A 26566-nucleotide genomic window follows, 5' to 3' on the forward strand; every position below is an offset into this window, starting at 1 on the left:
CAACAGACAGAACACACACAAACACAAACACAAGAACAACACTTTCACTTCTTCTTCTTGTTTTTGTTTGTCTTGGCTGCTTGTTTCGGAGGAGCAGAGTCTTGTTGTTGTTGTTGTTGTTTCTGACGATGATGTTCGCGCGAAAGGGTTTTCGGGTTCTTCGGTTTGATTCTATGAAAAAGCGTAAATGTGCGTGACTTGGAGTCTCGATAATTGTAATTGATGTTTTCGGAATTGGGGATTTTTGAGCGAAAACATTTATAGTACTCTTGTGTGTGTGTTTTTTTTTTTTTCGCTTTTTTATTACCTTGTAAAATTGCATGCAAAAATGTGAAGATTTTTAGTAAGCTTGACCGAAATGTCAAGTTCATAATTATGTACTATCATCTTCATCGGCCTAATAGCCGTGTGAGCTGAGGCGCAGTCTGCTCTGTGTGTGCTGGGTTTGAATCCCTTCAGTATGTTATATTTAAAGTCATTTCGTACCAAGGTGAGTTGCATGATTTTACATGCGATTTTACCATCACAATTTTCGTTGTTTTTTGAGAGTATTAATCAAAATAAATTTCAAACAAAATGTTTATAGAAATGTTCTAAAATTTGTGTATTAAAGTTTTCAAATTGATTTAGTGTATCTGAAAAAGAAATACCTCATACAACTATTACAAAAAAGAACCTGCTTTTAAATAGATTTCATTTTCGCAAGCAGGTAGAGGGTGACGAGCGGGAATTCCCGGGAAAAATTTCCCGGGAAATCGACCATTTTTGGACCTCTCGATTCCCGGGAAATTTGGTCGAGACTCCCGGGAAATTTTAAGCTTATGAATATCGAAGCAAAATTATATAAACTAATCAGCTAATCAACTAATTCGAAATTGTTTTTGTCATTGGATGTTAAATTTAATATTCGGTGTTCAAGTTTGAATAAACCAATGCATCTCTAATCTTCTTATTCAGAAAGTTTAAATTTTAACTTAAGCATACTTATACATAGTTATTCTTTCTAATTATTATTTCAAAGAGGAAAAGCCTTTTCAAGATAAGTATAATTTACATATCCTCTCTCGAGCATAGCAATCCTCTTAATCTAGTTTTTTTGGTAATGCTAAGGTTTTTTTTTCTTTTTCGATGTCAATAAGTTGTTTTGTGTTTCGCATCAACCTCATTTTTAATTAAAAAAAAACTCTGGCAATCTTTATAAAGTTAAGATCCGCCACATTTGTACATTCGGATTTTCCTAAAAACTATTTCGTCAATTAATATTTACAGTTGACATTAAAAAGAAAAAAAAAAACAAATTTAAATTGTTGTTTTGAGTCGTTATTTTTCATATTGCAAAAATCCCGATACTGGAAAATTATATATTAGCTTTTTTTTACATCACAAAAATCTATAAACAAGTTTGTGCAACTTTTGAAAAATCACTTAGTACGAATTAAGATTCGTAAACATTTTAAACTACAATTATGAGTCCAAAAAAAATCAAGAAGCGATCTTGTATTTGCAGATTCAGAAAAAAATTAAAGGTAGACAAGGCACACAGCATCAAGCGGAAAGAGCATCATGATTGCCGGCGTTACCCTATGGAACAACCTGCCGATCGAGGCGAAGATGATACCAACACTATCGTCTTTCAAAAGTGCTCTGAAACGATCATTTCAAAATTAGTTATTAGGCCTTCTGCAATTTGTTTGATTTTATCTTTGGATCTTTAATAACCTCCTGTTGTTCCTTCCTTGACTTGATTTAAAGTGTTATGCTAACAAGTTGACGTGCCCAATAAAACAACAAATTACAAATTAGACAGTTCCCGAAAATAACGAGGCTAGTAATTAACGTTATATTGAATAAGTGTAAATTAATTCTATCTAAATTCATTGAAAAGAAACACATTAATTACTTTTCTTTATAAATGATTGGCACTATTGGCATAGTTAAAAAAAAACTCCCGGGTCCCGGGAATTCCCGGGAAATTGCAAAATTCAACTCTCGATTCCCGGGAAATTGAAAATCTCGAGAATCGTCACCCTCTACAAGCAGGGTTTTTTTGTAAACCATGGAAAAAATGATTTTTTTTAGCAATGGCACAATTGATGATTTGTTTATGTAATAATTTTCGGAATAAAAAAAATGCCTTCCTTAAAATAAAATCATCACTTGGGCAGGTATATAAATATCTGCACCTTTTCTGATCCACTTGGTGTCTAGAGCAAGATTGCTATTATTGTTGATTACGATTTTTTACTCTCTGAAAAGAATTTACCATTGTTTTGTTTTAATTGTTTACTAAATAATGGTTTAACCTCGAAGTTTTCTTCCTAAAATACCAAGTTTTGTATAAAAGGACAAAAATGAAGAGTTGTAGAGTAAATTTTCAAACAACCTATGAGTCATGAGTTTCGTATGCAGATAGGACCTTTTGGAAATTTAATCTAGAGTAGAGTTAAATTTAAGAGAAGCTTAGTTTTAAGAGAAACTTAGTTTCAATCAAATTTAAAATTGAATATTATCTAATCAAAGCTAATCCAATCGAATTCAAATCTAATCTAATCTAATCTAATATAATCTAATCTAATCTAATCTAATCTAATCTAATCTAATCTAATCTAATCTAATCTAATCTAATCTAATATAATATAATCTAATCTAATCTAATCTAATCTAATCTAATCTAATCTAATCTAATCTAATCTAATAATTTTCTGGCATTATATTTTTAAGTTTAAGCCAGGGGTGCCCAACCTTTTGTCCCTGCGGGCCAAATTTGTTGTTTCAAAAGCGTTGGCGGGCCGGATAGTTTTCGTTGACGAAAAACAGATGATTACATTTTTAAATAAATCTTTCTCAATTTTTATCCTTAATATTTCAAGTTACAAAGAATGCTGAAGAAGGAGGATGCACATTGCACACAAACTTAAAATGAATCTCGATTTCTGTGTTGTTTTTCCTACAAGGCTCTTTAAAATTCAAAATTTTGCTTTTGAAAAAATCAGTTTTAATTGTTTTTCTTCTAAAATGATTACTTCATTAATGTTGTACCAAAGATTTTTTAAGTTTTCAAAAAACAATTATAAAAATCCGTCCAAATTTAAGGCAAAAAATGTTCAAAACTTTATTTTAAATATTTTTTTTGCATTAATCAAACATAAAAAAATCGATTTCGAAGAACATATTTTTGAAAACATGAAAATTTTATTTTCTTGAGAATCAACTACATTGTTTATTCCTTTCATTTCATTATTTCATTAAATAAATATTTGCAATATCATGAAGGGCCATTCATTGAACAATTTTCAGGATCCCTCGCGGGCCGGATGAAATGGCTTCACGGGCCGGATCCGGCCCGCGGGCCGTAGGTTGGGCAGGCCTGGTTTAAGCCTTTTTGAGCATAACTTACGGTAAAAAATACATTTTCATTCATATAAAGTGTCCATTTCTGCGCGAACAACTCGAACATAGTCTTGCTGAGATACAAGTTGTATTGTTAATTTGATTTTGGTTGACCGCGGTGGATTTTCTTGAAATAATTCGAACTGTAAAAAATCCACCAAAGCATCTACCACATTGATCACACAAAAAAAACTGTGGTTGAAAAGTATCCACCGGAAGCTAGCCAAGAAATTAGATTATATTATAAATCAAATTTACAATGCAACTACAAGCTTGCATAAAATTGTCTAGTTTTATTATCCAAAGACGAGAATTATAATAGATATTTTTTATAGAGACTATTGCTGCCAAAATTGTATGGAAAGTTGTATCGATGAACAACACTCGAAATGCCTTTTTTTGTCAAATACCCCCACAATATTTAGGCCAAACCAAAAAAAGATGTATAAAATCGGATTTTAACATGTTTGTTTGTATTATTAAATGCTGTTTTTGTTTATCTTGTTTTTTCAGCGACTGGATAGCGGCCATCACAAAAACGGTAAGTAGTTAAGACTTCTTTTGAACGTACGAATTCACAGCAAACTTCCCAAATGAAAATAATTAAATTCAGCGTGCATAAGCTCTTTCACGAGAAAAAATATTCCAAAATTCATAAGCCGCGGCTCTTGGCCATTTCCTCCACCTTTGAATTTTTGATTGCCGAAACCCCCAAAGTGACGAAATGCATTTCCGTTCAATTCCCCCCCCCCTCCCCCCCCCCCCACCATAAATTTTTCAGTGGCAATCAAATCTTGTTCTCTCTTCACACAAAAAAAAAAACACCGAGAGTTGGGAAATCTAAAATTCTATAATAGATTTGACCCAGCAGCTCACCATCACCAACAGACAAAAAAAAAATAAAAGAGAAAAGCTCCGGAAAATTCATCACATTCAAATTTGAACAGCCAATATCGAAGCTTTTGCGATTCGGAAACGCAATTTGAGGGGGGAAGGGAGGAACTTCGCTTTTATTGGCATTTGGGAAAACTAAGGGATGGGAAAAACTCATTTGAAATTCCCTGCCTAATTTGGCGGGAGCGTGTGGTTTTTAAAAAAAAAAACGATGCTCCTCGCCCCTTTTTTCAAGGGGGACGCCACTGCTGCTGTCAGCTTTCTGGAATTCTGGAAATGGAAAATTTATTCGACTTTTATGTGTGAAAGAGAGAATGTCTCTCAAATTGATTGCCGAGAAATGAGCTGCATTTGATTTGATTGACGCAGATTGTCTCGGCGTCGTCTTTGGGCTGACGGCAGAATGTGGTGTGATTTAATGGTAGAAATCCGCCTGTGAATTGTCACACTGAATGTGGAATATATCAGCTTTGGAGCAGACGTGCAGGGTGGGAGAGGCTAATGCCAGATAAGTCCTTTTTGATGTATTCTGGGCTGAATTACAATCACTGGTGTCACTTTTGTGGAAGGAGCTCTGATCTAGGGGAAGTTTGATAAATTATACAGTTTTTGTACAAAATCAATATAAAAAAGTTAGAACAAAAAACAAAACTTAAAAAAAATAACTTTTTATGGTAAACTTTTCCTTGAAACTTGCTTAATCACTTTCCTAGAGGAAAGAGGCACGATGGAATGAGATGCTTTTAGTCTATTTGATGAAAAAAAAAATCAAACTAACGTTGTTTACACTACAGAACGTTACAAATCTAAGAGTAATCTTCGTCCAACGGAAATGATAACCAACACCGCCAAATGAGACAAGACATCTACCAGACTGTCTGTCTGGGGATCTTTTTGTTCTTAGCTGATTGATTTCACCCCTTTCTCTTGGCTACTGGTAAAAAGCTTTTCTTCAGGGTGTTTGTTCTTGTTGGAAAAGTACGGGATAAACTTGTCAAAAAAGTCAACAGCCTTCTAGAAGCGTGCAAAACTGACAGTTAAATCAGAGACGAACAGACATGAAAGCTCGAACTTTGTTGTACTCAAACAAGATGCCCGAAAACGTTTAGTCACATTGCGTGCAGTTTCATGTTAGCGTCCACCTCATGGCGGTTTTAAAAACACCAAAAACACCACCAACCCTTTCAAAAAAAAGCTCTTGAATTGTTGATTTAATATTTAAATTATAATAGTGATGTGTTTGTTTGTCTGTGATTAATGTTACACGCTAAATTAACATAAACGAAATCATATTTTTAAACATGCAAATTTTGTTAAATTTGTTATAAAAAAGAATGACAAATCTTAACCAAAAATCCTAATCTTAAACCCAAAACATCATAACCACTAAATGAGGTTATGTTTTCCCGTCAAAACAAACCAAATAAAATCATTTATCAACTAAACCAAACAAAGACAACAACCCATAAGAAACCACCGAAAACAACCTCCCAAATCCCGCTGACAGAATAATTGACCGGGTAAGACCCGGATCTCCGAGTGTGAGTGCAAACGGAAACAAAAGAAAAGTATCGCGAGGAACAGTTCCACACGCCCGCTCCGTCGGACGCCCGAAAACGGAAAACAAAAGACCCCAAAGTTGGGTAATCTTCGTAATTAGTCGATGAAACAAAGGGATTTTCTGCTCGGGCAACCGCCGCCATCTTTTTTTTATATCTCTGTCAAACGATACACGGTGAAAGGAAATTGATCACAATGCCGTGGAATCGAGATTGGCGGCGTTAATTGAATGTTTTTTTATTTCGTTTTTTTTCTTTCAATTTTGTGTGAAAGAAAAAGTACTGTTTCCGGATTAATTATCAGTTTGATTAAAAAAAGGGGGTCAGAAAATCCTCTTTTATTGATAAATAATTGAAAACTGGAAGGATCGATCCCGAATCCGAATCTCACGTCCCAATTCGAGTCCATTAAGAGCGGTGCTGCGGCGGCGGGTGGTGCTTATTTCATGAATCAAGTGCGCCATAAATATATTTATTCGAGTGGCACTTCATTTCACAATTATCCCCAGAAGCGGCGCATCCAGTTTCGCACGCGCCTGAAAGTGGGCTCAAAATTACGACCTTTTCCCCTCCCGAGAGAGGGAGCGAAAAAAGGTGCCGGAATTTAATCACCCGAAAAGAAAAATCAAATGATAAATTACCACAGCAGCAGTTGGGGTAAAAGGTAACCAGCGCGAGCGTTAATAAATTCCCCCAACGCAAAGTCGTAAACCCGGGGAAGGTCTCTAAACTGCTTAGTAAAAATGCAGCAGCAACAGAAAAAAAATCAAACAAAAAGGAAAGGTGAGCTCGTAAATTATGCCCCAAAACTGGGTAAGGAATGTAGATAAATTATGCTGCCGACGAGCGCCGAGGGCATTGATCTTTTGGGAGTGAATGCCTTAGTAAGCAAAACTGGGTAGAATTATTTTGTGTGGCATTTATTATTGACGTAGGATCAAGATTGCGGAAAAAAAACTCAGTTGCTTCAAAAATATCCATCTTCATAAACTTTAAAAATCATTTCCATCGTATAATAGTGTCCATTTCCCTCATCTTTGATCACGTGAATCATTTTCCAAAGTCCAGCCGGTACAAAAGTTGGAAACATTTCCGAGTCCAAAATCCAATCGTTGACTTCGAGTGTCCTAGCCAAGGGGGTTGACACATCAAATATTTTCATTCGAATCATTCTGCTCATTCCAGAATTATTCTGGAATGATGCTGGCAAAAACATGATTATTCCGTTTCTAATTAATTTTGATTTTGCGTGTTAGCGATCAGCAGCTGTCATTTTATTGAAGGGAAACAAATTCTCGTCATTTCAGAATCAATTCAGAATGATCGGCTGGCAACCTAAGATTCGAGGTTCCATCATTCCGTTGATTCCAGAATGAAATCGGAATGATATCTTTGAGCTACATCAGCGATGCCCGACTGGCACTGGTCAAAGTGTTTCTGGAGAAGCCGGTTGGTTCAACATTCTATGGTGCTGCACCAGAACCTGGCCGATCGGGGGCCGAAGAACTACCTACCGGAGAAATCGTTGACAGGTTTCCTGGAATTGGTCATCTGGGGTAACGAGCACGGAATAGGCCACTTCCCTAGCGGAGGGCGAGTCCTTCGACAAGCGCTGTGGCATTTTGAGTATTCACAAAAGTCTGTTCCGGATGAACCCGATCAAGCTGCAGACGGTTCCGTCCGTTTGTGTTTGAGACGGTCAATTTGGTGTAGATCGCGGACGAATTGCAGCTGGACGAGGGAGACGTTCAACAGAAGGTGCAAAACTTCGCGGCGGAGAAGGTCGAAGAGATGATTGAGAGGGCGAAGGGAAAGTTGACTGGGAAACAGAAGTAGCCAAAGTTGCCGAATCAGCGAGAAGCGACGGAAAAGCGCGCGGAAGAGGTCGTTCATCGGTTCAAGGAGGTAGATCCGGACAAGCAGCTGGAGGTGCTATCGGCGAAGAGTATGACTGAGCTGACCCGCAGGATGGTCGACTACGAGGACGACGACGCGGCGGAGTTTATTATCATGTTCTACGAAAGGCAAGGGATGACCCACCTGGACGCGGTCGCCGACGCCATCAACGAGGACAACATCGACGAGGTGCTGGCTGGGTTTTACGAGAAGGAAAAGGACACCTACAACGACATGCTCAAAATGTTGCACTCTCACATTCAAAAACGCGGGGATCCAAATCCACCGCGCGGTTCCTTGATTACGATGACGACGACTTTGGCTTAAACACAAAATCCCGCAACAACTCCACGTAGTGCGTCCATCCCGGGAATTCCCGGGACAAAAATCCCGGGATTTTCCCTAAACCGGGAATTCCCGAATCCCGGGATTTTTTATATTTTGTCCCGGGAATTTCCGAAATTGAAAAAAAAAAACATTTTTTGGTCTGGAAACTCAGATTTGGTTGGGGAAGTAGATTAATGAATACTTAGTAATCGAAAATCATTTTAAAACATTAGCAAATTTGTAATCGGATCATATCAACATTTATTTGGCTTATAAGGAAAAAATATTAAAATTTTAATTTACTGATCCACAGAATGCTTAGCGCTTTAAATATTTTCATTAAATTTTATTTATTTCATAAATATTTACGTTTAGTGATGATTTAAAACCTGAAAAAAATTAATTATTTTTCATCTAACATCGGCATCTGGAGCAAATTAGGATAATAGTAACGAATTAAGATAGCTGTTTAAGCCAATATTTTTTGCATAATGTTCTGATATTTTTTTTTAATAAAAAAAATTAGTACACCGATTATCTAATTTATGTGTGTGTGTGTGTGTGTGTGTGTGTGTGTGTGTGTGTGTGTGTGTGTGTGTGTGCAACCAACCAAACGGGACCACGCGGTCACTTCTTACAAATTGAGTTGTTTCCATGTATTTTTAGATCTACATTCTATACATGCAAATAACTCGCATAGGCATTTGATAGTAACAGTATTCCTAATTCCAGGCGTCGTTCACCAAGCCGTGATGGTCTTGTGGTTAGCATTTTTGCTTACCAATCCAAAGGACGGGGGTTCGAACCCCGACTCGGGCGACTTTGATTTTTCGTTCATGTTCAGTGTTTCAAGATTAATATTTCCTATACTTTCTCGTTGGGAGCAGATGGGAATCGAACCCAGGACCATTCGCTTACAAAGCGAACACCGTGACCAGTCAGCCACGGCCGCTCCCCTTACACCGATTATCTAATTTATTGCTCTAAAATATCCTGAACCTATTCAGACTGCAGTCCAGATTTCCTTCAGTTGGCGGTAGTGGCTTAAATATAATTTTTTAAATATTTTTTTTTTTGTAAAACATGACATTATAAACTTTTCTAGAATTTAACATTGGATGGTATCATTTTATTTGTTTTCGTTTCTTGTTTTTTTTTACAGTTTCAATGAATTTCTTCAAGCATTAGAAGTCATGTCATATGAAAAATAAAAGAAATTTTTAAAAATTTTAAGATGATAAATATGAAAAAAAATTAAATCACATTGGATTAAAAATTATGATTCAATCAAAATCCAAAGCACAGCAAAAAACAACAATTTTTAATATTTTTTAAACTAACTAAAAATCGCTGTTCTTGTTCAGATTGAAGTATAGATTATCACCAATTAACAGTATTGAGCTAATTCTGTATTTGTAAGCTTGAAAAACATAACAAATTTAACAAAAACGTAGATTTTATGACTGTTTAAAAAAAATCCCGGGATCCCGGGAATTCCCGGGATTTCAAAAATATTTTTCCCGTTTCCCGGGAAATTCAATACCCGGGAAAATTGGACGCTCTAACTCCACGTCAAGCTCAAAGGCGGTGCCACCAGCGCCGACGACGACTTGAGGAGGTCGGGGAAGTCGCGGACGAAGGGGATCGAGAGCGGCGGTCAATTCTAGCACTACGGGTCGGGGAAGAGGGAGTCGCGGAGGTTGTAGGGCGTCGACCAGCAAGATTGACTTGTTCTTGGTTAGTGCAGCGTCGCCGGCGAAGACAAGCTTCCCTGCGAGCGGACGGAACATTTCCAAGGTGGTTTACATTTCGGACGAGGATGACGATTACACACCCTCCCCGTCACGCTGAAATATGTTACATTCTTTTTATTTTGGAACCAGTGTTAGATTGTTGCCTTTCTTATTTCTTATCTTTTCCATTCTGGATTCGTATTCCTAGATTCTGGCCCGACTTGCCGACCTGTAGCCCTTGGTCGTGCAGCGCTTCATCACGTCCGAAATCTTGACCGTCTTGTTTGCCCCGGCCAACTCCCGCACCAGCACGAGGACCTTGTCCGACGTGTTTGGACGCTGTAAATAAAGAACGATTTGTTAGTAGGTCGTAATTTGAGTCGTTTATAAAAAGTAACTTACTGAGTGGTCTTCTGTTCGGTTTAGTTCAGTTTGGTCTTGGACATTTGCAGCAGACGAAGGGCCTCCTTCACGTCATCCTTGTCAACCTCGTCGGCCGGACAGAGCCGGGCAAGGGCGGTCGAGAGCCGCAAAATTCCCAGCAAGTTTCGGGCCGAGGTGAAGGTTATGGCGCGTTTGTTGCGTGTTTCGCGGCGCAGTTCTGCGTACGCGTTGACAATATACTAGGACAGTTCCGGCGTGAAGATGAACGGCAGCTTGCGCTTGCACAGTGCGATGTACCGGCGGCTTTCTGTAGCTGTTGATGAGGGTGATGTGTTTGGCCAGACGAAGATCGTTGTCGCGGCCGAGAAGGTCAAAACGGGAAAGCAGAGCGGCTTGCAGTTGGATGTTCTGCTCGATGATTCGACGTGGTTCTAACGGTTGGACGCCGGATTGGCCACGGCAAGGATCGACATGGGCCTCACCTCGGTGCGACGGGTAACGATTCTTCGAACCGTGATCAACTTGTCGATGCTCTCCGGCTCCGGCGTTCGGTGCTTGAAGTAAACCTTGTAAAGATTGACCAGCTCGACCGGAATCGTGTTCCGCGCATCATCTCCTCCTTGCCGGTGACACTGCCATCCTGACCTGGGTCATTTCCATCGTTGGTCAGTGGAGCTTCCCCACCGGAGACAGCGGACGCATCTCCCCAGCTACCGTACGGGATACGGCCAACGCAGGTCGAGGGGGTTCTCGCCGGATTGGTTCACAACGAGACAATCTTCCGCCACGGCAATCTGCTGGTGTAAACGATAGTCGAAATGGAGTTGGCCGCGATGGTGGTTGGATTGCTGGTTAAAACTCCTCCACCCAGCTCGTCACTGGCTTATATTTTAAACGTCCTCTTCCACCAGTAAATTCGATGAGGTCCACTTCCGGGTGCCTCGTTTGGATGGTTGGGATATATCCACAGGGACTTTTGCTTGCCGCACACGACGACAGAACGAAAACGTGTATAAAAACATTGGATGAAAACATGTTGTTTTGTTTTGATGTGATGACATTTACACGCTAATCTGAAAAACTCATATAATAGAGCAAAACATTCTCATCATTCCAATTATTCTGGAATTAAACTGGAATTATTCCAGAATGATCGAGTGTCAACCCCCTTGGTCCTAGCGTTATAGGGACATTCGTTGGGCTTCATAAGGTTTGGCACATATTTCACAACTCTTTCGTAATAATCGCTCCAGAAATTGTCTATAAAATTGCACATGTTGATTGGGCCAATTTTCATCGGGTATCGGTTGAACTGATTGTTCCCCAAAGAACTGTGGTACAAATCTATTGAAGTCTTAAAACAACACATTTCACACAAATTTAAACCATTTCAAAGATACATGACTAACCTCAAAACTGTCTCCAATGTCCACAGTTTGGATAATTTTCCCCGATAGAGCTGCCGTCGTTCGGTTAAGCTTGCGGACCCTTACGGTACATTCCATCATTCCGGTGCCGTTGCAGTAGCTGAACGAATCGAACATCACCTGGACCGAGCTGGCGGGGGAAATGGTCAAAATAAGCAAACAAGAGGGGATAATTATCGTCGGAAGCTTCATTTCCAGCAATAATTTTAACCAAACTGAAGCGGTTTGAGCAGATTTAGTACTGGCTTGCCTGAATCGTTTGCGTGACTATCGTTGCAAAAGTAATTTCATCTAACTAACCAGTTATTGTTTCAGCAAGGAAGTTAACATCGTGACATCGGTATAATGTAAATGCAATGTTATTTTACCTCAGCGATAAAATTTGCATCAGTTTTTGATGTGAAATTTCACCTTACTCCATGGGAAAGGTGAGCATTATTACAAATCAATGTACAATAAAAAAAATGCAAAGCTTCGTTTTTGGATTCATGAAGTATCGCGCGCCTCCTTCGAAGTACAGTCCAGACTCGTTTATCCCGAGCAGACGGAAATAACTTGGGAAGGTCAGTTTTTGATATTGTGAGAAGATCGTAATATGTTATTGGGATGATCGGATTAGTTGTTAAAATAACAAAAATCAATAACAAAGATTTGTTCGAAGAATAACTTAAACTGTTATTATGTTGTTATTGCAATAACAAACCAATAACACAGAAGGAATCATGAAGGAATAACAAGATTTGTTATTTTGTGCGGAGAGGTGGAGCAGCATAATAACAAAAATTGTTATTGAACTGGTATGTCTCCATAACAAAAAAAAAGTTATTGTTTTGGTTTATTTGTAATTTGCAAATAAACCTGCAGTTGCCATAACTCCTCTGTACTAGTCAGGGTTGCAGAGTCGGGTACCTTCAAGCGACTTTGAATCCATACTTTGAAGACAACTCCGACTCTGGATGCAGGATATGACGTCAACGCCGATTTCAGCTCTCCAGAAATACCCGACTTCACAGATTCCGACTCCAAGTAAAAGTTGCTGAAAATTAGCTGATGCTGATGCCGTCTCAGAGGTCTCACTCCAGCTCGAACTTCAACGTCGGCTCCGACTTCTTGGCTCTGTGAAAATAATAACAGTTTTTGTTATTTACATTTCAAAAATTCTCAATAAATAAATCAATTCCCTTAGGGAATATAACAAAATTAAAAAAAAAACTTTCAAAAGTTAAATTTATTGGATTAATTTTAGCTTAAAGACCCCATTTCATGGTTAAGTAAATGACCACGATGAAATTGGTCAAAATTATTCCATAGTTCTAGCCAATATTAGCAAAGTCCCTTAGGGGGTATATCGAATAATTAAAAAAATCAACTATCAAAATTTCAACTTTTTAGAATAATTTTAACTTAAGGACCCCATTTCATGGCCAAAATAATGACCCTGACGAAATTGGTCAAAATTATTCCATAGTTCTAGCCAATATTAGCAAAGTCCCTTAGGGGGATATCAAATAATTAAAAAAATCAACTATCAAAATTTCAACTTTTTAGAATAATTTTAACTTAAGGACACCATGTCATGGCCAAAATAAAGACCCCGACGAAAATGGTTAAAATTATCCCATAGTTCTAGCCAATATTAGCAAAGTCCCTTAGGGGGATATCAAATAATTAAAAAAAACTTTCAAAATTTCAACTTTTTAGAATAATTTTAGCTTAAGGACCGGACCCCATGTCATGGCCAAAATAATGACCCCGACGAAAATGGTCAAAATTATCCCGACGATCTAAACATATTTAACAAAAGAATAACAGATTGTGTTATGGACACTTAGAAACTTTTCCATTTGTGCGATTTATGGTAATTTTATTTCTAAGTCAGAATACCAAACGAATAGAAAATCTTGTTATTAGGAGAGTTTTTGAAATGTATAACATTTCCTCTTATTATCGTGTTATTAAACATTTTCAATATAATATCACATCAATACCAAATCTTGTTATTTTATCAGAAACTGTTATTATTTTTTCTTCTTGAAATTGAAGTTCAGGATAAAATAATAACACTTTTTGTTATTTTAACAGGATTTGTTATTGAAATATTATTAATTTTGTCATTACCGTCTGCCCGGGATCCGAAGACTTCGGAAAATTTAACTTCGGATAATCGAATCAGAAAAAAAAAATTGTCCAATTTTGTATTGTTGAGCTGACCTCTAAACTACGCTAAAGTGATTAAAAATGTTCAAATCAAAGATGGCGGTAACGAAATATTGGAAAAATGCATTTAAAAAAACTTTAAAAATAACAATCAAACCGTTGTAACGTCACGACCGAAATTTTCCTTTCTTTCCCTCCTTAAATCACCAGTTCGAGCGAGAAAATCTAATGATTCAATTTGCAACTGATTCAACCATTCCAAGTGTAACAAAATTAGCTCCGCAGCCTTCCACAAGTTTAACCCCTGCCAAAAACGTGTAGCTTTTTTAGGAGAACGCGCCCACATCCGACCAAGCGCTATCCAAAGGGCGTAATACAATTTATTGCTCACTTCGGAAATCGTACCCGCTCCCGCGTCACATCCAATTGAAAGGAGGGCAAATTCTTCTCGGAACGTGTTCGTGGAGCAGGATTCTTTTCGGTGAAAGATTGATTTTTCCACGAATCAAAACAAAACTTCCATTGACGTGGGTTTGATTTCTAATTTCCATACCTCGCGGCGATCAGATATCTTTTCGGAAAAAAACGAATATGGCGCTCGCTATAAAAAGCAAACTTCGTTTGACACTTGAGACGCTTCGCCATTATGGCGCACACGTTGATTGCGGGTTAAGCATTTCCGAGAGTTGTTTACGCCACGCAAACAAAAACTAAATTTAGAAGCGCGCATTCCGTTTTGTGTAGAAACGAAAGTGTACCTAGAACAAACAACTCACCTTTTCGCTTGTCTTATCTTGCAGCTTCCACCACCGCCGCAGATCGAGCTGGTCGTCGATAAGCCACACCTAATGGGCGTCTTGCGGAGGCCAATCGTGCGGATACGACGTAAGTGTTTGTTTTGCTTGGAGAATCCACAAATAAGCTTAACCCTTAATCCTTCCTCTTCTTCTTCTTCTACACTTCCCTCTGGAAATCGTCATCACCAGCGGCCACCAGCTCGGAGGTGTCGGCCCGGCGAAAAAACCGCACCAGCATCGAAAACAACACGACCAAGGTGCGGGGCGAGGCGGCGGTGGCCATCATCAAAAAGTCCACCCAGGAGAACTCGGAACCGAAGGGTTCGCTGGCCTGTGCGCTGCCCTGGGGCCACGGCTGGGGTTGGGCGACCCTGCCGAATGGCATCTGGAGCGGCGGTAAGTTGCTTTTGTTTACCCACTTTTGACGTTTGTAGCTGCACTTAATTTTGGGCGCCTTGCCAAATGGTTGCTTTATTTCTAAGCGTGTAAATGTAACTCAGTTTTTGACAGTTGCATAGTTACACCACGTTGATCGCTCCAAAGTAGAGAATATCAATATTGGTCACAAAAACCTTAGAGAAATCTGAAGTATTTCAGTTTCTTAGGTAAAAAATGTCCTGACAACTAATTTGATGACTTATGTTGCCTGTTTTGTGTAAGCTCGAAAGCTCCAACTAAATAGTAGAATAGCAACAACAACAAAATAGAAGAAAAAAAGACGAACCCCCGTCTCCGACGTCGATCTCATCACATTAATTGAGCTCGCTGGGCTGGAAATAAGCGCAGCAAGATGGGATTTCATGATGATTTCCTTTTTTTTTCGCTAGCTTTTTCTCTCAAAGTTGCGTTCACAAGAGATGATGACAAAAATCGAGCGCGAAAAAAGCAAAAAAAAACGAATCCCATCACATCCGGAGCCTTTGCCAGTCGAGTAGGGGCAGATATCAAAGAGACACAAATCCTGATCTTTCCGAGATGGGATTCTGGGCTTGAATCAACTTGAATTTGTTCTATACCTAAGTATTTTTTTTACCATTTTCGGTTAATGCTTTTTACAAGACCGTACAACTTGAATTTTCAAAATTTGTTTTTTCAACTTATCTCTTTTATCATTAGGTTTTTCAATTTTAGGTTGTTTCAAGGTTGTTTATCTTGATTTCATCCATTTTGTGTTTTTTAAACATAAGTCCTTTCATATTGAGTTCTTTGGAGCGTTTGGTACGGTATGTCCACGCATCCTTCCTCCCCTGTTGATTCTGAGAAATGTAATCCGTTCTCAGAATCCTCTCTGCGGTAAACACAACGCAGTAGGGCTGGCCGCTTTAATTTTTGAAATACATTTTCGGGTGTATCCGAGTACTGCAATTATTAATAATGACAAGAAAAGTGCTTGGGGCGTAATCTTATCACAAGACTTTCCAGCATGCTTTCATCGGACTGGCTGCGTTTGTGTTAGATTAGAGATTAGATTAGATAAGTCCTTTCATATTGAGTTCTTTCAACCTGTTTTCTTTTCACCCTGATTTTTTTCGACTTAAAATTCTCCATCATTATTTATTATAACTTTTGAAATTTGAAATTTTGAATTATTGTTTTTTTAACTTATTTTTTTTAATTTCAGATTTTTCAACCTGAGTTTTTTTTCAACATAAGATCTTTTGTTTGGTTATTTTATTATTTTTTTTGTTTTTGCTTGAATCATTTGTTGAAAATAATTACGAGGCAGTATTTGTAGATTCTGCTCGGTTTGTTCTAGAGGTCGTATCGAGGTGCTCCGATTTGGATGAAACTTTCAGCGTTTGTTTGTCTATGCATGAGATGAACTCATGTCAAATATGAGCCCTCTACGACAAAGGGAAGTGGGGTAAAACGGGCATTGAAGTTTGAGGTCCAAAACACATGAAAAATCTTAAAATTGCTCGCATTTTCGTAAAACTTCATCAATTCCAACTCTCTTAGATGCATTCGAAAGGTCTTTTGAAGCCCTTCAAAATGTGCTATAGACATCCAGGATTGGTTTAACTTTTTCTAATAGCTTTTGCAAATTACTGTTAAAAATGGATTTTTTTAAAACCTTAATATCTTTTTGCAACAGCCTCCAACACCCGTACTCCCATAGGTCAAAAGATGGGTAATTTCATGCACTATAAGCCTATGGTATTAACTTTTTGGCCAATCGCAGTTTTTCTCATAGTTTTTCGATTTTTCTATAACATACATTTTACAACGTTAGTTTTTCCCCTGTAGGCCACCATAGCGGCACTTTTTGGTCTCAATTTTGTCATATTCGGAATCCTCGGACAATTTCACATAAGTAAGAAGTATCGGAGTTGTAATTTTGATTTAAAAAATATTTAAATAAAACATTTTTGAAAAAAGAAATAGATCTTATTTACCCTATGATCAATACGTCAAATGCTGTATCAAGTAGGCGAAAACTTGTTTTACCCCTAATCCGACAAAATTCTAAATAATATTTTAATTAATTCTAAATGGAATATTTCTAATCAAATTCAAAATTCCAACACCTCAATCTAATGTAAAATTTTCTGAGGATTCCGAATATGACAAAATTGAGATCAAAAAGTGCCGTCTTCTTGGCCTACAGGGCAAAAACTAACGTTATAAAATGTTTGTTCTAGAAAAATCGTAAAACTATGAGAAAAACTGCGATTGGCCAAAAAGTTAATACCGTAGGCTTATAGTCCATGAAATTCCCTAACTTTTGACCTATGGGAGTATGGGTGTTGGAGGCTGTTGCAAAAAGTTATTAAGGTTTTAAAAAAATCAATTTTTAACAGTAATTTGCAAAAGCTATGAGAAAAAGTCAAACCAATCCTGGATGTCTATAGCACATTTTGAAGGGCTTCAAAAGACCATTCGAATGCATCTAAGAGAACTGGAATTGATGAAGTTTTACGAAAATGCGAGCAATTTTAAGATTTTTCATGTGTTTTGGACCTCAAACTTCAATGCCCGTTTTACCCCACTTCCCTTTGTCGTAGAGGGCTCATATTTGGCATGAGTTCATCTCATGTATAGACAAACAAACGCTGAAAGTTTCATCCAAATCGGAGCACCTCGATACGACCTGTTTCACATCGGTGAAAAACTCGCTCTTACATTGTACGTTATAATTTAAAAAAAAACACGCAAAATCCACAATAAAAACACACCTTTTCAGGTCGCAACGAGCAACCTGGCATTGATTAAAGTGGCTGAAAATAAACCATTATAAAGCAAACCAAAGCAGATTGAAATAGGGGAAGTATACCCATTTTAATCACCCTAACCTGCTCGACCAATTCTCATCACTTTTGCCATTTTCCGTTATTAAATCAACATTTTCAGATGTATCAACAATAGAGAGTTGCTTGCTCACTTTTATTTGAGCTATTTATTACCTTGAAACAGTTATAAAAAAAACCTTATGAAAGCTGTAATGATAGAACTAGGCTGAAAAAGGATATAGTTCCCCTAATGCTAACGAGAACGAGTTGAGGGATAAAAATTATTCTCCTCAGCATCAGCCAACCGAAAGCCGAGATTGTGAAACGTGAAAAGCAAAAGTAATCATTTTCGGTGGACTTTTCCGGGCGTCCAGTTTGTTGGATTTGTTTCTCTTTTTGGCATTTTGTTTGTTGGGCCGTTCTTTTATTTTTATGCGTTGACTGTTGACTCTGTAATCTTGTTTTTTTTTCTGGCGAATGTTCGGTGGTGAATTGCGAGATTTTCCAAGAATTTTTATTTCGAAATGAAAAGTAATATTTTTCCGCCTGGAAACACTGGACCTGTTTTTAGTTGTGTGACATATTGATCCATTACGCGTGATTGAGTGTTACGTGAGATTTCCGAGAAGGTTCTGGATGGTTTCCGGCCTTGGTACCGCCCAAATTTGCATATTCAACATCGGAGGCGTTAAAATTACAGCTACACGCTGAGAAAAAAATACCCAGCCTAATTAAATTTCACACTCGAGATCGCATCTAAAACAATAAGCTGTCAAGAATTTAGTCCTTGCGGTGAACAAGTTTTTAATTACCCTCACTCGTTGGCTTCTGACAAATAACCTTTTTTTATTTTGGCTCCACTTCTAAAATGTGAACCTTTCCTCGTGCGGGGGAAAATTTGTCCATTAATCATAATTATGGGAGGGCACCTTCTGTGAGAAGAGATGCACCATTGGGAACCCTTAAGGTGAGCTGGTCCTCCATTAATTAAATCTGCTTTCGTCGCGTTTTCACCTTTGAGCGAACCACGCGCAATTATGGCAAAGTTTGACAGCTGTGTGGGACGGTGCTATAAAAAACTTTCTGCAACTGTCAATCACATCGTTGCTGCACTTTTGTTCGAAGTTTAGTCAACTCTTTTTTATCGCATAGTTCGTCCTTCCGGTCAGTTCCCTTTGCAACCTGGAAACCGTCCACTTTCATCGCATATTACAGAACCAAACCAATTTATCTTCTGCTTGATGCCTTAATCAAGAGCTCCGATGATTGAAGATGAAAAAGTTTGCGATCAGTCACAGCAAAAAAAAGGAAGGGAAAATAAATCCAACGACGAGGACCGGGTTGACGCAAAGTTGGTTCGTTCACCGGTCTGGTCGTCCCCAAAAAGTTGATCACTTTTTCTCCGGGACGGCACCGAATAACCATCTCGAACATATTCATTTATTTATGACACAGACAAGTGTGTTTGAAATTTTGATGAAAATGGCCAACCTCAAATCAGCGTGTTCAATGACAGTTCGAAATGAAAACAATCCCACGCAGTTTTGGGTAAACCCTTTGAGAACTCGTAATTTCAAACTATACTCCAATTGTCTGTGTCATCCCTGGGTTATGGATGAGGATGAGTTTTATGAGATTTGTTCCGAAAGAGTTGGGATTAGTCATTATGACGACTGATATTGCCCCTTTTTCTGCCTTTCAGTGCTTGCGTGTGGCTTCACCGGCAAGTTCAAAAGGACCTGCAAGTCATCTCTCTGGTTTCCATTACAGATGACTTTTGCCGCCGACGACGACGGGGTCGGTCCGCTTTATATATGGTCACCCCCACCCTACAATTTTCCACCGGAATAATCCGGATTCGTTCTGAAAAAAGAGAGAGAGAGAAAGAGAAAGTGGAGAGGGTTAACTCTATTCACGTATGACAGAGAATAAGGAGAAGCCGCATATGATTTATCCTAATTTTAATTTATATTCATAGAAACTCGAGTGCAAGTGGCACTGGATCTGTTTTCTTTGCTGTGCGATGACTATTTTACCCACCCTTTAAATACGTTGAATGAGTACTTTTCATTTTAAGTGAGTGTTTAAATAATCACTAGGTACGATTTAGATTTAATGTTCATTTGAACCATCAACTGTTTTTAATTAGCTTGCTTAGCTTCTGATTAAAAATTATCAGTTTTTTTTCGGGGGTTCAAGGCTCCATCCACTTATAAAAACGTCGCCGTTATAAAAACGCCGCCATCTTGGAAGTTCAGATTACAAACACTGTGAATCAGTATTATTCATATTACTTTGGTAACACGAAAGGTGTTATCTTGGTTAAACTCAAAAGTCCCATGCAAATGAGTAAAACCAATCCAAATTTGTAATGCCGATTCACTGTGTACGGGCGCACTGTTTGATCGACCAAAAGAAAAAAAGCAAAAAAAGGTAAACAGATAAATCACTTTTTTCGATATGAATTTTCAGCCAATATTGGGATGGAATCTCCAAGGATATGATAGATTTTGCCATTAGCAACACAATTCACGTGTTTTTTCAGGTATTTATCGTTTGAATTGCGGGAAATTTGAAAATCAAAAACCCAAACAATGATTTGTTATGGGCTACCATTTGACAGCTATTGTTTTTGTTGTGGGCTCTCATTTGACAACCGTACTAATGTCGACTGTTGTCAGTTTGCTTTGGTTGGAATAGGGTTGCCATCCCCCCGCTTATATCCAATTTTACATTTCCAATATTTTATTTCTAATTGAGAATTTAACATTTTCAATTTTCTTATTTCATATTGGGGTAATTCTCTACCAACTCACACGAAATCGGGAAAAGTTGCCCCGACCCCTCCTCGATTTGCGTGAAAATTTGTCCTAAGGGGTAACTTTTGTCCCTGATCACGAATCCGAGGTCCGTTTTTTGATATCTCGTGACGGAGGGACGGTACGACCCCTTCCATTTTTGAACATGTGAAAAAAGAGGTGTTTTCAACAATTTGCAGCCTGAAACGGTGATGAGATAGAAATTTGGTGTCAAAGGGACTTTTATGTAAAATTATACGGCCGATTTGATGGCGTACTCAGAATTCTGAAAAAACGTATTTTTCATCAAAAAAAAAACACTTAAAAAGTTTTAAAAATTCTCCCATTTTCCGTTACTCGACTGTAAAAATTTTTGGAACATGTCATTTTATGGGAAATTTAATGTTCTTTTCGAATCTACATTGACCTAGGAGGGTCATTTTTTCATTTAGAACAAAATTTTTCATTTTAAAATTTCGTGTTTTTTTCTAACTTTGCAGGGTTATTTTTTAGAGTGTAACAATGTTCTACAAAGTTGTAGAACAGACTATTACAAAAATTTTGATATATAGACATAAGGGGTTTGCTTATAAACATCACGAGCTATCGCGATTTTACGAAAAAAAGTTTTGAAAAAGTTACTTTTTTGCGTTTCTCTTTGTTTCGTCGTCCGTGTCTGTCGCGGGTGACCATGAACGGCCATGATCGATGACGACCAACTTTTTCAAAACATTTTTCGTAAAATCGCGATAACTCGTGATGTTGATAAGCAAACCCCTTATGTCTCACGCAAATCGAGGAGGGGTCGGGGCAACTGCTGTGTGAGTTGGCGGAGAATTACCCATTGTCTAATTTCTAACATCTGTTAGAAAGCCACCCTCTTATATTTTAGATCCTTATTCTTTAGAGCAATTCTCTACGAAATTAGTTAAATTTGAATTTTTTCATGATGTCAAAATTAAGAGTTTTCAGCACTTTCAAAAAGTATTCTTGATTATAAAATTTCGCTTTCTTTTTTGGCACGAGCTTAAAACTTCGCCAAAGTTATCTTTCCTTTTCCTTTGTTTTTCCATAATTTGGCACCGAACACGGAAAAAAAACAATTCTTGAAATCGTGAATTAAATTCACGAATGCGAGAACCACGAAGGAATATATTCACGTTTATATTGCAAATGCACCATACTCATGAACACGATTACGAGAATTGATTTTTTTTCTGTGAAAGGCCAACAAGGTTTTAACAATTTGAAAAAACTTTGGTTTTGCCTTGTTTTCATCAACATCATGTTTTATTTAAAAAAAAATCCTGTTTTTTTCAATCATTGCTCCAGATAACAGATTTTGTAATATCTTGGGACTATTCTTTTATTACGTAACGCCGCTAGGGTGCATATGTGGAGAGACTCGAAGACTGTGTTTTCAATTCTGGACAGTCCTAACCATATCCTAAATTATGCCGAAGATACCAAAGCGATCACCGATCATAAACCTATTTTGGAAAACCTGCCCAAAAAATGTACGGAGAGACTTTTACGCACAAAATATGGTTTCTTTTGACATGCATTCGTGATGCATGGACAAAATTTCATTGAAATCAAAAAGGAAAAAAAAATTGCAAAAACTGAGAAACTAACCCTATTTCTTTTTTTGACTATTTAATTATTTCAAAACAATTGTATAGTAATTGCTTGTCTATTTCTAGCCATTCGTTTTGAAGAGGCCCTATAAGCTATCGTTTCATATGTTTATAGGACCTTTTTCAAATAAAACTCTTGGTTTGATGATTACTACTACTACTACTTTTTTATGAAATGTTTCTTTCCGTCCCTTCCGGCAGCACTGACCTGGTCCCAGTGCGAGGACTCGATCACGCTGCACGCACTGCCGACGACGCACTGCACCAACCTGATCGAGGCGCCGTGCGCCGGCGGAATCTACCACACCGAAATCAGCGGGTTCGACCTGCACCACGGCATCGAGGACGTCGGCGGCGAGGACTTTGACTACGCGATGGACTGCGGCGATTTCATCTTTTAAATACTCTCACACACACATTAACAATGGCACACAACACGAACACACTAATACACTGACACATATCCACGGCGAACTGCAAATCGTGCATGAAAAACAGTGGAGAATTGTAACAAGATGGCGACCGGCGACCATGGAAACAACAAAAGAAAAAATATGATAAATTTTTTAAAACAATACTCACCTCACCAAATCGGAACACGAAGTCTCACACACACACATTCGAACGCCGCACCGATTTTGTATCGCGCACTCACCAATACACACTTCCACACTTTTGAACACACACACAACTTGCAAACATTTGGGCGAACGAAACGTCGCACGTCGATTGACAACTAGATATCACACCTTAGGTAAGTTCAAATTCAATCTTTTTTTTAATAACAAAAAAATCTCACCACTTATCGGACTCAATCTGTTGATCCAATTTCCACCCTACAATGTATCGATAAAGTAGTGCAGCAGCACTTTTTTATCCGCATGGCGGCGTACCTCATCATCATTTTTCAATTTATATTTTCCGCACACTTCCATTCTGCAAACGATTCCTTCTCCTATCAAGGTGCAAACCCGTTTCAGTTATCCGCGGGGATAAAACGGAATGGTGCACCCAAAATCGAAAGTCTTGCTATTTGGCATTGTTTTCTGAAACTGTGAACCCGAGTTCGAGCTCTGTCAAAACGTTTTTGTTTTTCGCTCAAAACTTTTTTTCTGGGTGTACAAAATGTTGCAGATAGCTAGCTGCCAGTAACAGCAGAGTTCCCGCCCCGCTAAACCCATTATGAGACCCAATTTCGTCCCGGCAGGAGGTTGCCCGGGCTTTCCCAGGGTGGAAAGCTGACGTAAATCGACCTTCTTGCCAGAGAAGACGCACCGCGACGTCATGGCTTGTTTTCCCATAAATTATGAAGAATAATGGATATGGCAGATTCTCCCACCTCCCCTTCACCAGCGCCATCTTTGCTGTTGACAAACCTGGGCGGGGCCGAGCACGGCCATCAGTCTAGCAGTGGGTTGATTGTTTTCGCGTTTTTGTTGACACCTTCGTTTCGCACTATCTTGGGTTGTTGATAAAATTTTAAATACACACTTTTCTCTCCGTGTTGGAATTTTGTGCGGCGTTCTTGGCGAAAGATAACCAAGTTGGCGCTGCCGACCGGATTGTCAGCTTCGAGTTGAAAAGGGCTGATTATACGCTTACTTTGCATATTTATTAGGCATTATCTAGATTAGTTTTCCTGCTGGAAAATGAATAAATTATGATTTATTTTTTAAAGGGAGCGTTTTTTTATTACGTAGCGCAAAAAACGGACTTTTGTACCCCAACTCCGGCCCTCTCATAACAAACTTTCCTAACAAATTTTAAAATTGATGTATGGAGCGTAACACGCGTTCGACCACCCTCCCTCCCCAACTGCGTTACGTAATAAAAGAAAGCTCCCTAAGAAATGTACCATGAACCCTTTGATGCGTTTTCAGCGCTTAATTTTTGAGAGCTTGAAAGACCAGTTATGGTGTGCAAAAAGAATTATTCATTCATTCAATTAAACAAAAGATTTTTTTCTGTTTGATGGATTAAGAGACAAAATAATTTATGCCATATTTCTACATTTTCTTTCTATTTTCTAGCAAGTTCTTAACCGAAAATTCCACCGATAATCAATTAGGATGACCCAAAAATTACATAAGCAAAGTAATCAGTTTTACTTAAAACTGATTCAGTCGTAGAAATCCTTCAAAAGCTCTGAAATTCAACAAACCTAAACAAAGCAGCCAATCCCCATACACCTAGCGAAAATTTCTAGTGAAAATAAACAAACAAACATCATCAAAACCAACAACAAATGTCTACCCGTGCAACAGAATAGTGAGTTTTAGTCGGACATCAGCTTCACCGTGTGTGTAAACAAACCCCGGCATTAACAAACATAGACGTATTGTTATGAAATAAGCAGATGAAAACTACCAAAATTTAAGGCGCACATTTGTGAGTATTTACTAAGTTGGATAAATGTTTTTTATATACCCCATAGCGATTGAAAACAAAGAAAAACAAAATAAACGATGAATGTGGGTGTTGATCAACAAAAGCATACTAACGTAAACAAACAAGTGTCACTCGTAGTGTGCGGTCATAGCTTAGTGTGGGTAATTGATAACAAAACAAAAAAAAAATGTAATATTTACCGACGGAAAATGCACTCTGAAACAAAAAACACCGATCGACAAGTGTAAGCAAACACACGGAAAAGATCTAATTTCTAGAGATTTTTTTATTCGTAACAAATATTGCCTTCCCGAGTAAGAGAGAAAATTATTGAAAATGTTTTTACCACGCAAAGTAAAAACTAATGAAGAGTATTTAAAAATAATGTTTGCATCAATTCGAGAGTTTAAAAAAATCAAAATTAGAATTTAACACAAAAATATTAATTTGTTCCCCAATCACCTATACCACCATCTATACCATCTGTTTGTAAACCTTTTTCATAGTAAGACACGTTGATTGACAAACTATTTATCGCGCTCTTTTCCTCTTATATATTTGAGAAATTGAGCACAAAAATCTCAACATCGGGGAAAAAATACTCAAAAACGAACATCTTGCACCCTAGGGAATAAAAAAACACTTACGCAATGACGCAACAAAATATCTAAGTGACAACTAACAAACAAAAAAAAACAAAAGAAATTGAGGTAAAGCTTAATTCTACATTAAACACTAAATCGACACGAAGTTGTAACGAGATCGGTACGGCGTGGGAAATAATGCAAAATACTCGACGACGGAGCAATCCAAACACATAAAAATAATCTTAGTAGTAGTGTTAAACAATAAACGAAAAAAAAACATAGAGACTGTACCTACCGAACAAACAAAAACAACGGGATTAAAATTAGTGCGAATCCTTTTTAAGTCAAGTTTTCCAAGTAAGATTTTCCATTGAACTTGTTTCAGACATTTTAATTTGTTGAAACTTTGTAGTTTTAAATACAAAACATCTAATAAAGAGGCAAAAAATAATCCCTTCTTAAAAGGGAGAGTTGCAAATAAAGTGAGACACAAAAGTTGAACCAAATGTCGACAAACAAATCAAGCCGAGATATGTGTATGTTTTACAAACAATTAACAAAAAACATAAACAAAACAAAAAAAAAGACACTGCAAGTCAGCGGAGCAGAGTAATCCCCCTTGTAGTATCTATAGCGTCCTCCACAAACTAGCGAAACGTTTGTGAAATGCGGAGATCTATTTATAATCTTAAAAACTACGGGTAGGGCCTAGCAATCGACCATAACTGATAAGTGACTTCCACCAAAGCCCCAACGCTTTCTCGCGGCCGCCGCTAGGTTTAACGCCGACTCGATTTTGAGGCTAGAAGGAGTGTACTGTTTACAAGGACCAGACCGTGTAAACAGTGCACGCGAGCTGTCAAATGACATCACGGCGTAAAACCTAATTGCTCATCCTCTCGGAAGAGTGTCGAAATTAAGATGTTGAAAACAAACCTATACTGAATGTGTAGCAGTGTTGATCCCTTTTATCGGTGGCCCCTTCATTTGACATTTGACATAAACAAAACAGCACAAAACAAAGCAAAACGTGTTTGTTTACTAATAAACTCCGTTTTGCACTGTTTTGCGCTGTAATTACATCCCGAAAAAACCGTAAGTGTAAGTTTGCCAACCGTTAACTGAAATGTAAACAAAACAAAGACGTTTTATCAGTGCGAGCAACTGTGTTTGTAAACGATATTTAAACTACAATAGCCAGTGTGATGAAACAAACAAAAAAAAACATAAACAAGTGTTAGCCAACCATCAATCAGCAGAAAGAAATATACAATAGAAGTAACTGTTTTAGAACATTTCAATAGCTGTTTAACAACAAAATAAAGCAAGAGGAAAACTAAATACTGCGTTGTAAAAAATTGG

The 26566-nt window shown here is 38.0% G+C and overlaps 2 protein-coding genes across 2 annotated transcripts in view; both read left to right on the top strand.

The window, feature by feature from the left end:
* The window catches only part of LOC120424279 (uncharacterized), a 63547-nt gene extending 40804 nt beyond the window's left edge, over nucleotides 1–22743 (top strand). Inside the window, exons 6-9 of the mRNA XM_039588349.2 lie at nucleotides 3904–3931; nucleotides 14568–14652; nucleotides 14754–14960; nucleotides 22431–22743. Coding sequence (XP_039444283.2) covers nucleotides 3904–3931; nucleotides 14568–14652; nucleotides 14754–14960; nucleotides 22431–22630 — 520 coding nt within the window. The 3' untranslated portion in view covers nucleotides 22631–22743. The remainder of the gene's footprint in view (nucleotides 1–3903; nucleotides 3932–14567; nucleotides 14653–14753; nucleotides 14961–22430) is intronic.
* Nucleotides 22683–26566, top strand: part of LOC120424277 (uncharacterized) — a 51365-nt gene continuing 47481 nt past the window's right edge. Inside the window, exon 1 of the mRNA XM_039588347.2 lies at nucleotides 22683–22983. The gene's annotated coding sequence lies outside the window, so the exon portion shown is untranslated. The remainder of the gene's footprint in view (nucleotides 22984–26566) is intronic.

Source organism: Culex pipiens, chromosome 1 (assembly GCF_016801865.2).
Source record: "Culex pipiens pallens isolate TS chromosome 1, TS_CPP_V2, whole genome shotgun sequence".
NCBI lineage: Eukaryota > Metazoa > Arthropoda > Insecta > Diptera > Culicidae > Culex > Culex pipiens.